This window comes from Nomascus leucogenys, unplaced genomic scaffold (genome assembly GCF_006542625.1).
Source record: "Nomascus leucogenys isolate Asia unplaced genomic scaffold, Asia_NLE_v1 Super-Scaffold_285, whole genome shotgun sequence".
Lineage (NCBI taxonomy): Eukaryota > Metazoa > Chordata > Mammalia > Primates > Hylobatidae > Nomascus > Nomascus leucogenys.
Window position 1 is genome coordinate 1,492,636 of NW_022095770.1, and position 19,933 is coordinate 1,512,568.

Consider the following 19,933-nt stretch of genomic DNA (forward strand, 5'->3'; position numbering starts at 1 on the left):
CTTCCTCCTCTCCCGGGGGCAGCTTCTCTTCCAAATCCTCCTCTGCTCTCTCTTGGGACTCGCCCTTGGGGCAGGGAAATGGTTGGGGAAGGCGGCACAGCACGAAGAGCTCGGGATTTTAGCACCCTGCCCCCCCCCCGCCACCCACCGTCGCCCCGTTTCCTGCCGGTGGCCATTCCCCTCTGCTGCTGGGGAAGGGGTGCGTGTGGAAAGGGGGCTGGTGGGGGGGCTCCTCCTGAAATAGCTACACTTACGAATGCCTGGGAAGCAGCTGTGCACATCTGGCAGCCCAAGCCTGTCGTCTGGGGTCTGCCGTCTGGGATTGTGGGATTGCTTCTGTTTAATCACCCTGAAACTCTGAGTCACTAGGGACGGCGGGAGGAGAGGAAGGAGGCAGCTGGGAGCCGGCCTGGCCCCTGCCTCTGCCTGTTCCAGGTATGCTCACGGCTGCCTGCCATAAAAGGCTGGGAGACCTGTAGGACCATTCGTCATCCTCCTGGAGGGCGGCATTGGGGCTGTCACAGGGAAGACTTATCCTTGGTGATCTTTGTTCCTGGGGTGGGGCAAGGTTGCCCCAGCCACCCCACCCTCACCTGGTCCCCATCACAGTGAGACAACCTGGGTGCTGCCTGGCTTCATGGGTGGACCAGCGTGAGTTCTGCTTACTCGCTGAGGCTGCACGAGGATGTGCAAAGACCACAGACCTCAGTGCCCTCACACCTGTACTGGGTCCCAGTCCCAGCTCTGCCATTTCTAACCTCAGTTTCTGCATCTATACGCGGGGGAACAGTGCATGTGCTTTGAAACCCGCCTATGAGCATGACGGTGTCTGTGAGAGGTCTGGCTCGTAGTAGGCCCTCATGGGATCATGGCGTCCATTCTCCCCGCAGCCTCTGACCTCTGCAGGTCAGTTCCCAGGACAGTGGAGCCAAACACAGACCAAGCGGGAAGTTCACCTCCCTGGTACAAAGTACAGCCCTGCTACTCATTAACCTTCAGGTACGCCTAAACGTCTGCAGAGAGAGGGGTTCCTAACAGCAGTGACCACCCATAGGCCTGCCCCACTCCAGATCCCTAGCCTGGGCTTGAGGAGACCAGGAGGTAAGGAAGCACCTCTGGAGGAGAGGCGGTGCTGATGATAATGGCCATGGCCTCTGAGCACCTGCTATGCACCAGGTCCTTGCAACCACTTCTGAGGGAGGTGGCGTGACCCCGCTTTACAGATGAGGACACTGAGGTTCTGTGGGGAGGGGAACTGCCCCAGTAGTGAGTAGCTGAGATTTGAATTGCTCTGTGGGACTCAAAGAGGCTTCTAGGGACTGGGAGGGCTGGGAAAGAGGGGGCCTTAGGGCCTGGACCTCAGGGCCATGTGTGATCCTGCCCAACCTGTAGGAAAGCCAGATCCTGGAGTTTCTGAGGGAGCCTGGGGCGCTCCAGAGAAACCTGTCAGACCGCTTCCCTGCCCCACCCAGTTTCCTGCCCAATGGCTGGGGTGCCTCCTCCCTGCAGCCTTTCCCAGGGAGCCCCAGTGGTTGAGGGTGGGCCCAGGGGACCTCAGAAGCTGCTAGAGGCCCTGAGTGCCTTCTCTTGCCCCTGGGAGAGTTGGGTCAGGGCAGCAAGGTGAGTGAGCAGGGGCTTCTGGCAGCAGCTGGCCCTTTACTGTCCTGCCCCCTGGGGCTCATGCCCCTGAGAGGTCAGAGATGCAAGCCCAGGACACACACACGGCTCCACCTCTGGGGCTCACGGCTCCCAGGGTATCTCATCATGGGCAGCCCCTCCCTGGGCCTGGTGCCCTTCTGGGCACTCCCCCCATCCCCAGCCTGCATCCTCATTGAAACCCCTGGGGCCATGGTGATGATGTGGGAAGACAGGCAGGACTTGGAGATGGGCTGAAGCTGGGGGCTGGGCCAGGTGACTTCCTGCTTCCTGACTTCCTCCTTTGTGCCCCCAGTAGCCACGATGGAGGTGATGAACCTGATGGAGCAGCCTATCAAGGTGACTGAGTGGCAGCAGACGTACACCTACGACTCGGGTATCCACTCGGGCGCCAACACCTGTGTGCCCTCTGTCAGCAGCAAGGGCATCATGGAGGAGGATGAGGCCTGCGGGCGCCAGTACACGCTCAAGAAAACCACCACCTACACTCAGGGGGTGCCCCCCAGCCAAGGTCAGGACCCCTGGGGACTATTGCATGGGGCAGAAAACGTGCCTGGGTCCTGGGGAGAGGTCAGAGTGAAAGGAGGCAGATTGTAGGGGGTCTCTGGTCTGAGGGAGGAGGCACAGCTCATGCTAACTAGGGGCCCACCCAGTCTGAAGGAGGAGGTGCAGCTACTTCAGGGTGCTGCATCTGGGAGGGTCACAGAATCCTCTTCTGTGAACCATCAGTAGGGAGGGGAGGGAAGGCATAGTCCCTGCCCTTAGGGTGCCTCCAGTCTGAAGGAAGAGCCACAGTCCTTGCCTTCTGTGAACATAAGAATCTGATGAAGACGTTGGGCATGGTGGCTTACGCCTGTAATCCCAGCACTTTGGGAGGCTGAGGTGGGCAGATCACCTCAGGTCAGGAGTTCGAGACCAGCCTGGCCAACGTGGTGAAACCCTGTCTCTACTAAAAATACAAAAATTAGCCGGGTGTGGTGGCGCATGCACCTGTAGTCCCAGCTACTCGGGAGGCTGAGGCAGTATAATTGCTTGAACCCAGGAGGCAGAGGTTGGAGTGAGCTGAGATTGCACCACTGCACTCCAGCCTGGGCAACAGAGTGAGACTCCATCTCAAAAAATAGTAAAAAAAAGAATGTGATGAGGAGGTATCACTGTGGCTCTCAGGGAGCCCATGGATGGCAGGGAGGACACAGCCCTTTGGCTGCAGGAGCCTCACGTTTGATGGGAGAGCCAGGGCCGTAGCCCCCAGGAACCCCCCAGGGATTCCCCTTTGGGTAGAGGGGTGTAGGTGTCAAGCCTGAGGGCCCCTCACTGGGGTTGGAGGGATACCAGGCCTCTGCTGCTGACATGCAGATAGGCCGAGGCTGTGGGACGAGTGACTGACTCAGCTCTGGGACTTAGTCTGGGATGGGGATGCCCCGCCAGCCCAAGCCTCTCCCCTGCCCCTCTGGGGGAGAGGAGTAGCCAGGCCCTGGAACTGTTGGCCACAGGTGCCTCCAGGACCCTGAACATGCCAGGGGATGGGCTGTGGGCGCTGGGAGTAGTGTGGGTGGACTGCGGCTGGTGGGGCTCTACAGAGCTCAGCCCTCACACGCCAGTCTCCTCCCTGACGGCTGGTAGGGGTAGCAGGGGGCCTTTTGGCTGGGCAGGGCCAGGCACTGTGTTGGTAGCAAAAAGTACAGCATCCAGGTGGGAAAGCCATGCAGCTGTCTCCTCCTTCCCGACTAATTAGAGGGTGGAACCTCTGCGTCCCTCTCCCTGGGGGCATCAGGACAGTTGCCAGGGTGTGGCTGCTTGGGCACCTACCTGTGGGACGCCCAGACTCACCCAGGGGATGGAAGCTAGAGAGGAACCTGACGTCTCAGCTAAGGACCCAGCTCCTGCCCTCTGAACCCACAGCCCTGACTTTCCCTCTGATCTGCTGTGAGATGTGATGTTGGTGGTTCTCTGGGCCTCTGTTTGCCTGCCTGTATAGTGGGAGGATTGCTACCACTGGGGATGTTGAGGGTGTAATTAGACTCCTGAGATTTCAGGGTTGAAAACAGACCTGATGGGTAAGGGAGGAGAATAGAGTAGGGGTTTGGGCCCCTGAGTCAGGCTGCCTTATAACCCCTCTGTGCCCAATTTTCCCATCTGTAAAGTGGAGCCAATGATAGTACTTACCTTGCAGGGTTGTTGTCAGGTTATATGAGAAAATATAAGCAGGGCACTGAATTCACTGCCAGGCACACAATAAGTGTGCAAAAAAAAAAAAAAAAAAAAAAAAATTCCCGTGATGGACAGAACATGTGGGGCCCATTTTACAGATGAGATTACTGAGGTGATGGTGACTTCCCCAAGGTCCCTGGTGAGAGGTAGAATGGCCAGTCATGCGCTGGGGCTTTGGGCAGGGCGAGAGGTAGCTCAGAGGACCTAGGTGGGGCTGTCTGCAGCCTGCCCTGCTCCCCAGTGTCTGCCCAGTCCACTGCCTGCACTCAGTCCCTGTCCCCATGGCCCCCAGGTGACCTGGAGTACCAGATGTCCACAACAGCCAGGGCCAAACGGGTGCGGGAGGCCATGTGCCCTGGTGTGTCAGGCGAGGACAGCTCGCTCCTGCTGGCCACCCAGGTAGAGGGGCAGGCCACCAACCTGCAGCGACTGGCCGAGCCGTCCCAGCTGCTCAAGTCAGCCATCGTGCATCTCATCAACTACCAGGACGATGCCGAGCTGGCCACTCGCGCCCTGCCCGAGCTCACCAAACTGCTCAACGACGAGGACCCGGTCTGTGAGAGTCCCTGCTAGGGTGGGGGCCGGGCAGGGAGGGGAGAGAGCAGATGTCCTCAGGGGAGGGACATTGTAGGGGTGGAGGGAGGTTATGACCCGGACTCCCCCGTGTGTGACGAGTTTGACTGGGGCCCTCCTCAGCTCTGTGGAAGGGTATTCCGGCCCCTCCTTAGTGCTCACGTCCCCGCACCTGCCTTTGCCGTCCAGGTGGTGGTGACCAAGGCGGCCATGATTGTAAATCAGCTGTCGAAGAAGGAGGCGTCGCGGCGGGCCCTGATGGGCTCGCCCCAGCTGGTGGCTGCTGTCGTGCGCACCATGCAGAATACCAGCGACCTGGACACGGCCCGCTGCACCACCAGCATCCTGCACAACCTCTCCCACCACCGGGAGGGGCTGCTCGCCATCTTCAAGTCAGGTGGCATCCCTGCTCTGGTCCGCATGCTCAGGTACCCACCCCTGCTCACTGCAGGAGCCCAGGACCCCCTCTCACTTGGGCCTCTCCCCTCCCTTCCCTGGGCTTCCATAAATACCCAGTGAGCACCTACTATGTGCCAGGCAGAAGCACACCCCATCCGGGTGCTCAGTGGCTCACAGCCCAGCAGGGAACACAGGCATGTAAACAGGATAGGACACAGGCTGTGGCAGAAGAGCACTGAGATTGCTCAAAGGTGGAATTGCTTAATGGCAGGGGATTGACAGATGAGTGGAGTTTGGCTAGTGTAGAGGAAAGGAAGAGTGTCCCAGGCAGAGGGAACAGCAAATGCAAAGTCCCTTGCAAACTTTCTGTTTCCTGGCCTCCTACAAAATGTTGATTGGCCTCATTTCTTTATTTTTTTTTTTTTGAGATGAGGCCTTGCTCTGTCGCCCAAGCTGGAGTGCAGTGGTGTGATCTCAGCTCACTGCAGCCTCCACCTCCTGGGTTCGAATGATTCTCCTGCCTCAGTCTCCTGAGTAGCTGGGATTACAAGCATCTGCCACCATGCCCAGCTAATTTTTTTTTTTTTTTTTGAGACGGCGTTTTCCTCTTGTTGCCCAGGCTAGAGTGCAATGGCACAGTCTCGGCTTACTGCAACCTCTGCCTCCCAGGTTCAAGCGATTCTCCTGCCTCAGCCTCCCAAGTAGCAGGGATTACAGGCACCCGCCAGCATGCCTGGCTAATTTTTGTATTTTTAGTAAAAATGGGGTTTCACTATGTTGGCCAGGCTAGTCTTGAACTCCTGATCTCAGGTGATCTGCCCCCCTTGGCCTCCCAAAGTGCTGGGATTATAGGTGTCTGCCACCATGCCCAGCTCAATTTTGTATTTTTAGTAGAGACGGGGTTTCGCCACGTTGGCCAGGCTGGTCTCGAACTCCTAACCTCAGGGTGATCCACCTGCCTTGGCCTCCCAAAGTGCTGAGATTACAGACGTGAGCCACTGCTCCTGGCCTCATTTCTCATCCCTGTACCAGGCTGGGAGCTCCCTGAAGGGGAGACACTGATTTCACTCCCCTCTGAACGCCTTGCAAGGCCTCTCTAATATGTGGCCTTCCACATGGTAGTTACTTAGTAGGGATCAGTGTCTAGGGGACCTACTGTGCGCTCAGCACAGGGCTGGGGGCTCAAGCAGGAGGAGTCATTGTCCCAGTTGGGAAAAGAGAGGTGCTGTTTGCTTCATGCTTAAGAGCAAGGCAGGCTCAAGGAGTGATGAGGTTTTAGCAAAGGGATATTTCCAGAGGGGCGTCAGTAGGGGGGAGGCTTCCTGGGGGAGGTGGGAACCCATGCCAGGCTCACATGTATGCCAGGCCTCTGGGACCTCAGCGTACTAACCCCTGCCCACGACCCCCAGCTCCCCTGTGGAGTCGGTCCTGTTCTACGCCATCACCACGCTGCACAACCTGCTCCTGTACCAGGAGGGCGCCAAGATGGCCGTGCGCCTGGCCGACGGGCTGCAAAAGATGGTGCCCCTGCTCAACAAGAACAACCCCAAGTTCCTGGCCATCACCACCGACTGCCTGCAGCTCCTGGCCTACGGCAACCAGGAGAGCAAGGTGAGCCCTCCCCAACTCTCCCGAGGCCTGAAGCCCACCCTTGCGCCACCTTCTATCCTGCATAGCCTCAGGCCGCTGCCCCCTTACTCCTTTTAGATGAGATATAGGTGCAGATATACATGCATCATCATGCGACTGAATTGCCCAGAATTATTATTTTGAGGATAAGGAAAAAAAATCACTCATCCTCATATAGCCACTATTGTCATTTCGATGTGCTTCCTTAAGAGCTGTTCTGTGGGCAGATTACAGATATGTACACATCCTTGTCATCATAACAATCTGCAACACTGCATCTGTTTTCTGCCTGATTTTTTTTTTTTTTTTGAGACAGGGTCTCACTCTGTCACCCAGGCTGGAGTGCAGTGGTGTAATCAGGGTTTACTGCAGCCTTGACTTCCTGGGCTCAGATGATTGTCCCACCTCAGCCTCCAGAGTAGCTGGGACTTCAGGCGTGTGCCACCACACCCGACTAATTTTTTTTTTTTTTCTTTTCTTTTCTTTCTTTCTTTTTTTTTGAGATGGAGTCTCACTTTGTCCCCCAGGCTGGAGCGCAATGGTGCGATCTCGGCTCACTGCAACCTCCACCTCCTGGGTTCAAGTGATTTCTCCTGCCTCAGCCTCCCAAGTAGCTGGGATTACAGGTGCCTGCCACCACGCCCAGCTAATTTTTATATTTTTAGTAGAGACAAGGTTTCACCAGGTTGGCCAGGCTGGTCTCGAACTCCTGACCTTAGGTGATCCATCTGCCTCGGCCTCACAAAGTGCTAGGATTACAGGCATGAGACACCGTGCCCCACCCCCAACTGATTTTTTATAGAGATGGGATTTCTCCATGTTGCCCAGGCTGGTCTCAAACTCCTGGGCTCAAGTGATCTGCCTGCCTTGGCCTCCCAAAATGTCAGGATTACAGGTGTGAGCCACTGTGCCTGGCCTGTATGATGTTTAAAAAAAATTTTTTTTTGCTATATTGTCCTGAAAACCACCCTCTAATAATGACAGATTGCCTTTCCTTTCCCCTTTCCCTTTTCCTTTTCCTTTCCCTCTCTTCCTCTCTTTCTTGCTTCCTTCCCATTCCTTCCTTTTCTTTTTTGAGACACGGTCTCACTGTGTTACCCAGGCTAGAGTGCAGTGGCGTGATCCTAGCTCACTGCAACCTCAAACTCCTGAGCTCAAGCATTCCTCCCACCTTAGCCTTCCTGATAGCTAGGACTATGGGAACGTACCACTGAGCTAATTAGCACCCCGGCTAAGTTTCTTTTTTTTTTTTTTTTTTTTTTGAGATGGAGTCTCGCTCTTTCGCCCAGGCTGGAGTGCAGTGGCGCGATCTTGGCTCACTGCAAGCTCTGCCTCCTGGGTTCACGCCATTCTCCTGCCTCAGCCTCCCGAGTAGCTCGGACTACAGGCGCCTGCCACCACGCCTGGCTAATTTTTTGTATCTTTAGTAGAGACGGGGTTTCACTGTGTTCGCCAGGATGGTCTCGATCTCCTGACCTCGTGATCCACCCGCCTCGGCCTCCCAAAGTGCTGGGATTACAGGCGTGAGCCACCGCTCCCGGCCCACCCTGGCTAAGTTTTAAATTTTTTGTGGGGATGGGGTCTTGCTCTGTTGCCCAGGCTACCCTCAAGGAATCCTCCTGCCTCAGCCTCTGAAATGCTGGGATTAAAGTCATGAGCCACCATACCCAGCCTATAGATAGCATTTCATTAAGTGGAGACCTTAGGCTTTATTCTGAGGGAGGGTATTTAGATTGCTCCTATTCCACCTTTATAAACAATGCTGTAACGGATGTCTAGCCTTTGTCAAAGAGCAGAAAAAATTCTCATCAATTTTTAACACTTCTAGGCTTTTACCCAAATGGTCAGATTGATTTCCAGTGCCATAATTGGTAATGGGTGTGCATACAGTTTTGTCACATCCTTGTCAGCACTGGGTATTACCCTTTTTTCAAAATTTTGGCTTACATAACAGTCATGAAACTATTGGGGTGGGCTGGGTGTGGTGGCTCACGCCTGTAATCCCAGCACTTTGGGAGGCAGAGGCGGGCGAATTGCCTGAGGTCAGGAGTTTGAAACCAGCCTGGCCAACATAGTGAAACCCTGTCTCTACCAAAAAATACAGAAATTAGCTGGGCGTGATGGCACACGCCTGTAATCCCAGCTACTTGAGAGGCTGAGGCATGAGAACTGCTTGAACCCCGGAGGCGGAGGTTGTAGTGACCTGAGATCATGCCACTGCACTCCAGCCTGGGTGACAGAGCGAGACTCTTATCTCAAAAAAAAAAAAAAAAAACTTATTGGGGTGTTTGGCTGGGTGTGGTGGCTCACATCTGTAATCCCAGCACTTTGGGAGGCTGAGGTGTGAGGATCACTTGAGGCCAGGAGTTCAAGACCAGCCTGGGCAGCATAGTGAGACCCCTATCTTTATAAAAAGAAAAAAATACATTAAAAAAAAAAAAAAGGACTATTAGTGCTTTAGCTGAAGCTCAGTAATGACAGTTGTCTCCTGCCCCACGCTTCCTTGTTCCTGTCATATTCCCCGTTCATCTCACACTCATTCCCTCTTTACCCATAGCTGATCATCCTGGCCAATGGTGGGCCCCAGGCCCTCGTGCAGATCATGCGTAACTACAGTTATGAGAAGCTGCTCTGGACCACCAGTCGTGTGCTCAAGGTGCTGTCCGTGTGTCCCAGCAATAAGCCTGCCATTGTGGAGGCTGGTGAGTATGATGGCCTTGAGGGCGACTGGGGTGGGAGCTCTGCCCAGCTGCCAGGCTCAGTCAGCCATGCTCCCCGTGGCTGATGGCACCCCTATCCCTGCCCCAGGTGGGATGCAGGCCCTGGGCAAGCACCTGACCAGCAACAGCCCCCGCCTGGTGCAGAACTGTCTGTGGACCCTGCGCAACCTCTCGGACGTGGCCACCAAGCAGGTGAGGGAGGTGTCTGGGCCTGGGGTTGACCTCTTCAGCTGCCCCATCCAGCCTCCTGTCTGGGCATCTGACCTTAGGTACTGTGGGAGGACTGGGGGCTCTAAATCTCTCTTCCTTGTGACTGAGGCTGGAAATGCCTTGAAGACCCTCATTTCTCTTTTTTTTTTTTTTTTGACGGAGTCTCACTCTGTTACCTAGGCTGGAGTGCAGTGGTGCAATCTTGGCTCACTGCAAGCTCCGCCTCCTGGGCTCAAGCAATTCTCCTGCCTCAGCTTCCCGAGTAGGTGGGACTACAGGCACCTGCCATCATGTCTGGCTAATTTTTGTATTTTTATTTAGAGACAGGGTTTCACCATGTTGGGCAGGCTGGTCTTGAACTCCTGACCTCAGGTGATCCACCCGCCTTGGCCTCCCAAAGTGCTGGGATTACAGGCGTGAACCACCACATCCAGCAAAAGAACAGTTTTGACCTGGGCCCTGGGCTGGAGCAATAGTGTACCAAGAGACAGGCCTCCATGACTGAAAATACAATTTAAGGAAAAATGCAGCTCCAGGGCAAGTGCCCTGTGCCTCCTTCCAGCAACCATTCCCCAGCCCTCCCCCAGCAATATGCTGTTTATCAAGCGCCCACCCTGTGCTGGCCCTCTGCGTGGCATTTGTGGACATTAGCTTGTTCAACCTGGGGTTAGAGTGTGGGACCCTGTGGGTTAGATGAAGACACTGAGGCTCGGGGAGCTAATGGCCATGGTCATAGGTAGTAAATGGCAGAACTGGGATTTGAACCCAGGACTGTCCGTCCCCAAAGCTGGGGTTTTTCTGTCCCACCACAAGGCCCACGTGTCTCCCTGGGAGAAGTGAGATAGATAGATGTCTGAGTTAGTGATTTTACTGGAAGTGGATTTGGTTCAGGGCCCCAGGGTGGTGGGTAGCAGTGAAGGCCCAGAAAGGTGACAAGCGAGTAGACGTGGCTCAGCTGGGCCACTGAAGCATGCGGCCCCCTCAACAATTGACTCCTGGTCTCGAGGCCTCCCTTGGCCACTGTACTTTGGCCTGAGGAGGGTTCTGCCTGGGTCTGTGGGCCCCAGGGAGAGGCTAATGGGTTGGAGGGAAGAGATGTGGGGCATAGAGCCAAGCCTGGGTTCAGATCCAGCCACTAGCTGTGTGTCTGTGGGCAAGTTCCCCAACCGCTCTGAGCCTCATTGCCTCACTTGCACCACAGGATAGTAAAGCCCTCTCACAGGGTGTGGCGGGTCATGGGGATGAAAGTTCCCAGGCACACACAGGCAGGGCTAACCCCTTTAGGTCATCCCACTCCCCTTGGACATATTCCAGAAGGCTCCTTGGAGTTGGCTGCTCCCTGACTCCCCCGTCCCTTCCTTACCCTCCAGGAGGGCCTGGAGAGTGTGCTGAAGATTCTGGTGAACCAGCTGAGCGTGGATGACGTCAACGTTCTCACCTGTGCCACAGGCACACTCTCTAACCTGACATGCAACAACAGCAAGAACAAGACGCTGGTGACACAGAACAGCGGTGTGGAGGCTCTCATCCATGCCATCCTGCGTGCTGGTGACAAGGACGACATCACGGAGCCTGCTGTCTGCGCCCTGCGCCACCTCACTAGCCGCCACCCTGAGGCTGAGATGGCCCAGAACTCTGTGCGTCTGAACTATGGCATCCCGGCCATCGTGAAGCTGCTCAACCAGCCCAACCAGTGGCCACTGGTCAAGGTATTGCTGTTAGGCGAGGGGAAGGAGCTCCCTGCAGCAGGCTTAGGTGCTGTATTGGTATAGGCAAAGCTGCTGTAGCAAAGAAGCCCTAAATACAGTGGCTCGAATAAGACAGAAATTTATTTCTCTCTTGTGTAATAGTTTAGACCTCAACAATGGCTCTGCTCCAAAATTCCAGAACTGGGATTTCTATCTTGTAGCTCCACCAGCCCCTAGGGCAGAGCTCAGAGTTCAAAATGCACATGAGTATCCTGGGCGGTTTCATTAAACTGCAGGTTCCAGGGCCAGGCATAGTGGCTCGTGCCTGTAATCCCAACACTTTGGGAGGCCAAGGTAGGAGGATTGCTTGAGGCCAGGAATTTGAGACCAGCCTGGACAACATAGCCAAAACCTGTCTCGACAACAACAACAAAAATTAGCCAGGTGTGGTGGTGCACGCCTGTAGTCCCACCTACTGGAGAGGGGAGGCTTAGGTGGGAGGATCGCTTGAGCACAGGAGTTGGAGGTTACTGTGAGCTATGATTGCATCAGTGCACTCCAGCCTGGGTGACAGAGCAAGAACCCGTGTCTTAAAACCTCTGCTTCCCGGGTTCAAGTGATTCTCCTGCCTTGGCCTCCTGAGTAGTTGGAATTACAGGTACACGCCACCACATCCGGATAATTTTTGTGTTTTTAGTAGAGATGGGATTTCGCCATGTTGCTCAGACTGGTCTTGAACTCCTGAACTCAAGTGATCCACCAGCCTCGTCGTCCCAAAGTGCGGGGATTACAGGTGTGAGACACCGGGCCCAGCCGCTTCTGTATTACTCTTTTTTTTTTTTTTTTTTGAGACGGAGTTTTGCTCTTATTGCCCAGGCTGGAGTGCAATGCCGCGATCTCGGCTCACCGCAACCTCTACCTCCCAGGTTCAAGCGATTCTCCTGCTTCAGCCTCCCAAGTAGCTGGGACTGCAGGCATGCGCCACCACGCCTGGCTAATTTTGTATTTTTTAGTAGAGACGAGATTTCTCTATGTTGGTTAGGCTGGTCTCGAACTCCTGACTTCAGGTGATCCACCCACCTTGGCCTCCCAAAGTGCTAGGATTACAGGCATGAGCCACTGCGCCCAGCCCAATTCTGTATTTCTAACAAGCTCGCAGTTGCTGCTACTGGTCCATGGAGCACATTTCTTTTTTTTTTTTTTTGAGACGGAGTCTCTCTCTGTCGCCCAGGCTGGAGTGCAGTGGCACAATCTCGGCTCACTGCAAGCTCCGCCTCCCGGGTTCACGCCATTCTCCTGCCTCAGCCTCTCCGAGTAGCTGGGACTACAGGCGCCCGCCACCACGCCTGGCTAATTTTTTGTATTTTTAGTAGAGACGGGGTTTCACCATAGTCTCGATCTCCTGGCCTCATGATCCGCCCGCCTCGGCCTCCCAAAGTGCTGGGATTACAAGCGTGAGCCACCATGCCTGGCTTAATTTTTTGTATTTTTAGTAGCGACGGGGTTTCACTGTGTTAGCCAGGATGGTCTCGATCTCCTGACCTCGTGATCTGCCCGCCTCTGCCTCCCAAAGTGCTGGGATTACAGGCGTGAGCCACCGCGCCCGGCCATGGAGCACATTTCTTATGCCACTGGGTGTAGACGAGAGGGTTGTCCTCACACGAATGAGTGGACTGTATCATCCCCATGGATGTGTTCTAGCCCTGAGAACTGGGGATGGCTAGCGGCCACCAGAACGTGGCACACATCACTCCTGCTCACACCCCAGAACTTGGTCATTTGGCCACATCAAGGTGCAAGGAGGTTAGGAAATGTGATCACCAGCCAGATGGCCGTGTGTCCTGCTGAAAATCAGGAGAGCCACTACAGAGACACAAGGCAGAGAGGATTCTGGGGAACGCTTAGCCTCTTCCATAGGGAGTTGGGTGTGTGAAGGAGTGGGGTCTTCTTGAGGCTAGCCAGGTGGAAGAGAGATGTGTGTCACTTCTCTGTCAGGTGGGTCAGGGGGTGGGCAGACCCAAGGGACAGAGTTATGGAGGAAGGTGTTTGTGTGTGTATATATCTATATGTAGAGACAAGGAAGGCAGCCAAAGGCAAGGTGGCATCTTATGCCAGAGAGTGAGGAAGCTACCATAAATGAGGGTCTTGTCAATGGGCACAGGAGCCAGCTGGCAGGGGCATCTGCTAGCTACATTTAAGACAATTTAATAGTACAGACAAGCTAGGCGCAGTGGCTCACGCCTGTAATCCCAGCACTTTGGGAGGCCGAGGCGGGAGGATTACCTGAAGTCAGGAGTTCGAGACCAGCCTGGCCAACATGGTAAGTCCCCACCTCCACAAAAATTAGCTGGCCATGGTGGCATGCCTGTAATCTCAGCTACTCAGAAGGCTGAGGCAGAAGAATTACTTGAACCCGGAAGGCAGAGGTTGCAGCTAGCTGAGATCACTCATTGCCCTCCAGCCTGGGTGACAGAGAGAGACTCCGTCTTGGAAAACAAAAACAAAAAACATGGCCAGGCGCGGTGGCTCACGCCTATAATCCCAGCACTTTGGGAGGCCAAGGCGGGTGGATCACGAGGTCAGGAGATTGAGACCATCCTGGCTAACATGGTGAAACCCCATCTCTACTAAAAAAATACAAAGAAATTAGCTGGGCGTGGTGGCGGGTGCCTGTGGTCCCAGCTACTCGGGAGGCTGAGGCAGGAGAATGGTGTGAACCTGGGAGGCGGAGCTTGCAGTGAGCCAAGATCAACCCAGTGTACTCCTGTCTGGGCGACAGAGCGAGACTCCATCTCAAAAAAAAAGTGCAGATAAGAATGACTCTAAGTGATTCTATACATTGAATTATTATTATTTATTATTATTATTTTTGAGATGGATTCTTGCTCTGTTGCCCAGGCTGGAGTGCAGTGGCATGATCTCAGCTCACTGCAACCTCTGCCTCCCAGGTTCAAGCAATTTCTGGCTAATTTCTGTATTTTTAGTAAAGACGTGGTTTCACCATGTTGGCCAGGCTGGCCTCGAACTCCTGACCTAAAGTGATCTGCCTGCCTTGGCCTCCCAAAGTGCTAGGATTACAGGTGTGAGCCACTGTGCCCGGCCTATACATTGAATTAAAAAAAGAAAATCCATGTTTAGAAAAAAAATATCATTGTGACCCCTCCTTGATGCTTGGTCCCTGCTGCAAACCTGAGGTGGGACTTTGCATCCTAACCCAGCAGCTAAGTGGCAAGTGACTTTGGCAAGTCATTTGCCCTGTGCTCACGTCCCCATCTCACATGATTTTCATCCCTGCCCTCCTGGCGTCTTGTTTTGAGGATGAAGTAGATGACACCTTGAGAGGCTCTGGGAGGCCAGAGTGGCTCCTGTGAGTCAAGGACCCTGGGGAGGAGATCTCAGGACACCTCTTTCCAGAGCTGCCCTGCTGGGGATTAATGACAGTGTGAGCACCACCCAGCAGGAGGCTTCGGGGCCACCTAGAGCAAAGACTTCCTGAGAATCAGGCTTGGGGAACTATCAGAAAAGCAAGCATGATGATGTCTGTAGGGGGGTGGTTAAGAAAGAGGGGACAGAGTGAGGGTCCAGGCATGGGGCTGGCAGGATGTTCTGGAATGGGGTGTCATTTTAGCAAGGGCTATTAGAATTAGCCATGAGCAGCTGGGCGTGGTAGCCCACACCTGTAATCCCAGCACTTTAGAAGGCTGAGGCAGGCGGATCACCTGAGGTCAGGAGTTCGAGACCAGCCTGCCCAACATGGCGAAACCGCGTCTCTACTAAAAATACAAAAAATTAGCTGGGCATGGTGGCGGGCACCTGTAATCACAGCTACTCAAGAGGCTGAGGCAGGAGAATCACTTGAACCCAGGAGATGGAGGTTGTAGTGAGGTGAGATTGTACCACTGCACTCCAGCCTGGGTGACAAGAGCGAAACTCTGTCTCAAAAAAAAAAAAAAAGAATTAGCCATGAGCACCCCCAGATCCTGTGGATTAAGTGACAAGGCTGGGATGGTCTCCTTCTCTGGATATTTTCCAGTATGTCTGTGTCTGGCCTCGGGGACAGAAGAAGTGAAGGAGGGAGGGGATACCTGAGGCTGGGAAGCTGGGATCCTTCAGATGTCCAAGAAGTGCCCCTGATCACTGCCCCTTTTTTTGCCAGGCAACCATCGGCTTGATCAGGAATCTGGCCTTGTGCCCAGCCAACCATGCCCCACTGCAGGAGGCAGCGGTCATCCCCCGCCTCGTCCAACTGCTGGTCAAGGCCCACCAGGATGCCCAGCGCCATGTAGCTGCAGGCACACAGCAGCCCTACACGGTATGTGAGCTGGTGGTGCCTGTGACAGCCTTCCTGGGGGGTCAGGGTGTCCTCTGTGGGTGTGTGTGTGAATGGGAGGTCAGTTGCAACTGATGCCAATTCCAAGAGCCTGTGAAGTTCATTCGGCTGTCATGGGGAGGACTTGCGGCCATGTCCAAGGCACCTGTCCCATGCCCCCTGCCTCGTCTCACGCAGGATGGTGTGAGGATGGAGGAGATTGTGGAGGGCTGCACCGGAGCCCTGCACATCCTCGCCCGGGACCCCATGAACCGCATGGAGATCTTCCGGCTCAACACCATTCCCCTGTTTGTGCAGGTGAGTCTGAGGCAGGTGGGCAGGAGAGGTCCCCCGACCACTGCTCAGAGGGCAAGGTTAGGAGTCCCAGATTTGGGAGGCCTGGACCAGGCATCAAGAGGTCTTTGGAGGAGTTTGGAGGGAAGTTGCCACTCCAGATTGACTACTTAGCAACCCCCTGCATGGGCATGGCTTTCTAAGCTTCAAAGCAAGGAAAGAGATCACAAGTGGAAAAAAAACAAAACAAAACAAAAAACTTGAGATTCAACCATATAAACATGAAAACCATCTGTATTTCAGAAAGAACCCTTAAAAAGCATTTTTTAAAAATCAGCAAACTGGGAGAATATGTGCAAGTACCATAACAGACAAGAGTCTAACATCTTTCATATCAGTGAGCTCGTTAACACTAGATTCCAATGGTTAGATGAAGCAGAGTCACAGGTAATTTCAAGGTAGCTCATGAACAACGCTCAGCCCAGTTTAAAGCAGTAACACTTACTCCCTAGTGATGGCCCATTTTCCACTATGGAATTGCTACAGGGTGGAGGTGGGCAGGGCTGTGGGGTGTGTTGTCCGGCCTGCCTCACCCCTTTCCACCTCTCCCCTGCTTCCCACGTCCCCTCTCCCCAGCTCCTGTACTCGTCGGTGGAGAACATCCAGCGCGTGGCTGCCGGGGTGCTGTGTGAGCTGGCCCAGGACAAGGAGGCGGCTGACGCCATTGATGCAGAGGGGGCCTCGGCCCCACTCATGGAGTTGCTGCACTCCCGCAACGAGGGCACTGGTGAGCTGGGGGAGGACAGGAGGCTGGGTCCCACTCCCCCAGCCATGATGGAGGCTGGCCGACGTTTAACCTGGCTTTTCCTCTCCTCTCTGCCCAGCCACCTACGCTGCTGCTGTCCTGTTCCGCATCTCCGAGGACAAGAACCCAGATTACCGGAAGCGTGTGTCTGTGGAGCTCACCAACTCCCTCTTCAAGCATGACCCGGCTGCCTGGGAGGCTGTGAGTATCCTAGGTTGGACTGCAGTAGGTGGATACACAAGTTGTGCACTGCCCAAGGGCAACACTTTTGGGGGTCTCCTACTACTGTCAACTTTACAGATTTTTATTTTGTAATTGGATCATTTATAACAATTCCTAGCAGATGGAAGTAGTGGGTTGAACCATATATCCACAAAATGCCAATTTTTATTTTGCCCAAATGAGTATACAGTGTTTGAGGAGGGGGTACCTTTTCCTAATTTGCGTGGAGGTGCTGGATAGGCTATGGGCGGTCTTGTCCAGGGTGGGGCAGTGCCCTGCACCCATTCTTGAGTCCTCTGCCTCCTCCCCTGAGCTGCTCTAGTTGGGCAGGAGTCCCTGCTTCATGAATGGGGAACCCTCCTCCCTGGGGAGTACCGAGGACACGAGTACCTCAGGGCACTGGGTGACCCCATTTCATCATCCTCTATTCCTCCAAGGCCTCTTTGCTTTTCTCCGGCCCCCTCTTTTATTTATTTATTTATTTACTTTTATTTTTTTTTGAGATGGAGTCTTGCTCTGTCGTCACGCTGGAGTGCAGTGGCATGATCTTGGCTCACTGCAACCTCCGCCTCCCGGTTTCAAGCAATTCTCCTGCCTCAGCCTTCTGAGTAACTGGGACTACAGGTGCACACTACCACACCCAGCTAATTTTTGTATTTTTGGTAGAGACGGGGTTTCGCCATGTTGGCCAGGATGGTCTCGATCTCCTGACCTTGTGATCTGCCCGCCTTGGCCTTCCAAAGTGCTGGGATTACAGGCGTGAGCCACTGCACCCGGCCTATTTTTTATTTTTTTCAAGACAGAGTCTCACTCTTGTCGCCCAGGCTGGAGTGCAATGGTGTAATCTCGGCTCACTGCATCCTCTGCCTCCCCGTTCAAGCAATTCTCCTGCCTCAGCCTCCCAAGTAGCTGGGATTACAGGCATGTACCACTACGCCCAGCTAATTTTTTTTGTATTTTTAGTAGAGACAGGGTTTCACCATGTTGGCCAGGCTGGTCTGGAACTCCTGACCTCAAGTGATCCGCCTGCCTCGGTCTCCCAGAGTGCTGAGATTACAGGCGTGAGCCATGGCACCCAGCCTGGCCCCCTCTTTTAGAAGCATCTCTCCCTGCCCCCCAACTGAGATCCAGCTCGGAGCCTGCATTTTCAAACCTCCCCTCCATGTTTCTCTCTCCTTTTTCAGGCCCAGAGCATGATTCCCATCAATGAGCCCTACGGAGATGGTAAGTGTGTGCTGGGCTCTTCAGGACTCTGGAGATCCTGGGCGGCTGTGTGGGTGTATGTGAGGGGGCAATATTATGTCTCTGCGGCCAGAGGACCAGTGGCAACTTCTGTGTGGCATCCACATGTACCCCAGTCTAGATGCCCTAGTGTGGGGTCTGGGGAGGGGGTCAGGCCCACCAGGGGTGGGCATGGGTAGAGGAGGCGGCTGAAGGCTGTGCAAACTGCCCCCTGCAGGGTAGCTTGCAGACCCTAGGACTGAGCCCCACTTTTCATCCCCAGACATGGATGCCACCTACCGCCCCATGTACTCCAGCGATGTGCCCCTTGACCCGCTGGAGATGCACATGGACATGGACGGAGACTACCCCATCGACACCTACAGCGACGGCCTCAGGCCCCCGTACCCCACTGCAGACCACATGCTGGCCTAGACGGCCTGGCCCCAGTACGGCCCCCTCTTTGCCAGCTTTTCCTCCTCTCTAGAACCTCCTGTTGGAGGCCCTCCCATCTCCCCGCTGAAATCTGTGCTCCTTTTTGGGGGGATCCTTTGCTGCTGAGCTTCCCCAAGCACGGTGTGCCCTGGCCTGCCTTCTTCTTGTGTCTTTGGTGGGGATGGGGAGGCCTATTCCTGCTGTCCCCTTCTGGGGGTGGTGGGCAGGTGACACAGAGTGGCTTGAGCTTCTGGGGATGCAGGTCCACCGAGCCCCTGACCCCTGTCTGTCCCCGCTCCCCTAACAGGTGCGGTTCCTCATCTGAGAGGCTCTCCGTGCAGGCGATGGGGCAAGACAGAAAAGTGCCTGAGCTGGGGAAGCCGGGGCGCAACTTCCTGCTGCACCCCGCGCCTCCAGAGGTCCTCCGTAGGGTCTTTCTTGGGATAGTGTTCTGCTCCTGCTTTTCTGTCCTGGGCATGGGTCCAGGGCCTGACACCCCCTCCCTGCCCCTGTGGCCCTGGCCACTAAAGCTTCAGACTCAAGCACCCATTCTGTTTTCCACCAGCAACCCCCCCCAAACCTCCAGCCTTCCTGTCTCCAGCTGCCTGGGCCCGGAAGAGCTTTGGTTCCTTCTCTGGGTCTGATTTTCTCACTGAACTCCACTGACCAACTGTCCTAAGCACCCAGCATCTCCAGGGCCCACGTTCAAGACCCAAACCCTCAAAATCCAAAGCTTCTCTTGAAAAGTTCAGGGACCGTCCAGGGGAGATAGGGAGGAGATATGGAGTGAGTCACCGGCTCCAGAAGATGCCAGCTTCTCTCTCCAGGGTGCTTAGTTGGCTTTGCCCACCCCTCACTCCCCAGGGAGCTCTGGGGACAGCTCCCTCACACCCCTGTCCCACCCACACAGCTGCCCTAGCTGACCCCGAGAAGTGCTCTTGGCTGACCCCTCTGGTGTGTGGTGAGGGGCTTTCTCTTCCCCTTCCTGTTTCAGACCCCCCCCATCTCCCACGCATGGTGTGGGGGACTGGGGGAGGTCCCAGCAGAGTGTTTTATTATTATCGCTTTATGTTTTTGGTTATTGGTTTTTTTGTATAGACCAAAGCAAAGAAAATAAAAACACAGATGCATTGGAGGCTGTTTAGGGGAGTGGGGTGGGAAAGTTGAGGGGCTTCCCTAGCGTCCTGGCACCCTCTTTGGCTGGGTCCTGCGGGTCCTCAGGACTGCTTTGCATGTGGGAAGGACTAGAAGAGACAAGCTGGGGAGCCAGGAGTGTTGAGGAAGCCGGAGTGGATTTAACCCAATATGCGCTTGTAGGGCGAGGACGGGGAAGGAGGTGAATGGGGGTGAGTCCCTCACTTCCGGAGGCCAGGCCTTGTTTCTCTCTCAAACAGGCAAGCTCCTGGCTGGCTCTCCTCCCGTCCAGACTTTAAAGTGAATATGGCAGATGTCCCTGTGCCTAATGCTCCCCGAGGCTTATGGCTTTGAGTCCAGGCCCCTTGTTGGTCAGCTGTGGGCCCACCCCAGCTCCTGCCCACCTCCCCTTTTCCTTCCCCCCACC

The 19,933-nt window shown here is 54.9% G+C and overlaps 1 protein-coding gene across 3 annotated transcripts in view; it reads left to right on the forward strand.

The window, feature by feature from the left end:
- The window catches only part of JUP (junction plakoglobin), a 32,775-nt gene extending 13,273 nt beyond the window's left edge, over positions 1-19,502 (forward strand). For 2 of the 3 annotated variants that reach the window (XM_030808138.1, XM_030808139.1), the window contains exons 2-15: positions 1,952-2,167; positions 4,160-4,419; positions 4,630-4,868; positions 6,249-6,450; positions 9,026-9,170; positions 9,277-9,380; positions 10,769-11,107; positions 15,243-15,398; positions 15,594-15,713; positions 16,326-16,476; positions 16,574-16,695; positions 17,901-17,940; positions 18,221-18,386; positions 18,680-19,502. In XM_030808138.1, the coding sequence (XP_030663998.1) occupies positions 1,960-2,167; positions 4,160-4,419; positions 4,630-4,868; positions 6,249-6,450; positions 9,026-9,170; positions 9,277-9,380; positions 10,769-11,107; positions 15,243-15,398; positions 15,594-15,713; positions 16,326-16,476; positions 16,574-16,695; positions 17,901-17,940; positions 18,221-18,372 (2,238 nt within the window). In that variant the 5' untranslated portion in view covers positions 1,952-1,959 and the 3' untranslated portion in view covers positions 18,373-18,386; positions 18,680-19,502. Of the gene's footprint in view, positions 1-1,020; positions 1,102-1,951; positions 2,168-4,159; positions 4,420-4,629; positions 4,869-6,248; positions 6,451-9,025; positions 9,171-9,276; positions 9,381-10,768; positions 11,108-15,242; positions 15,399-15,593; positions 15,714-16,325; positions 16,477-16,573; positions 16,696-17,900; positions 17,941-18,220; positions 18,387-18,679 lie in introns of those variants that run through there. The other variant, XM_030808140.1, reaches the window with a different exon arrangement.
- The last annotated feature ends 431 nt before the right edge of the window (positions 19,503-19,933 follow it).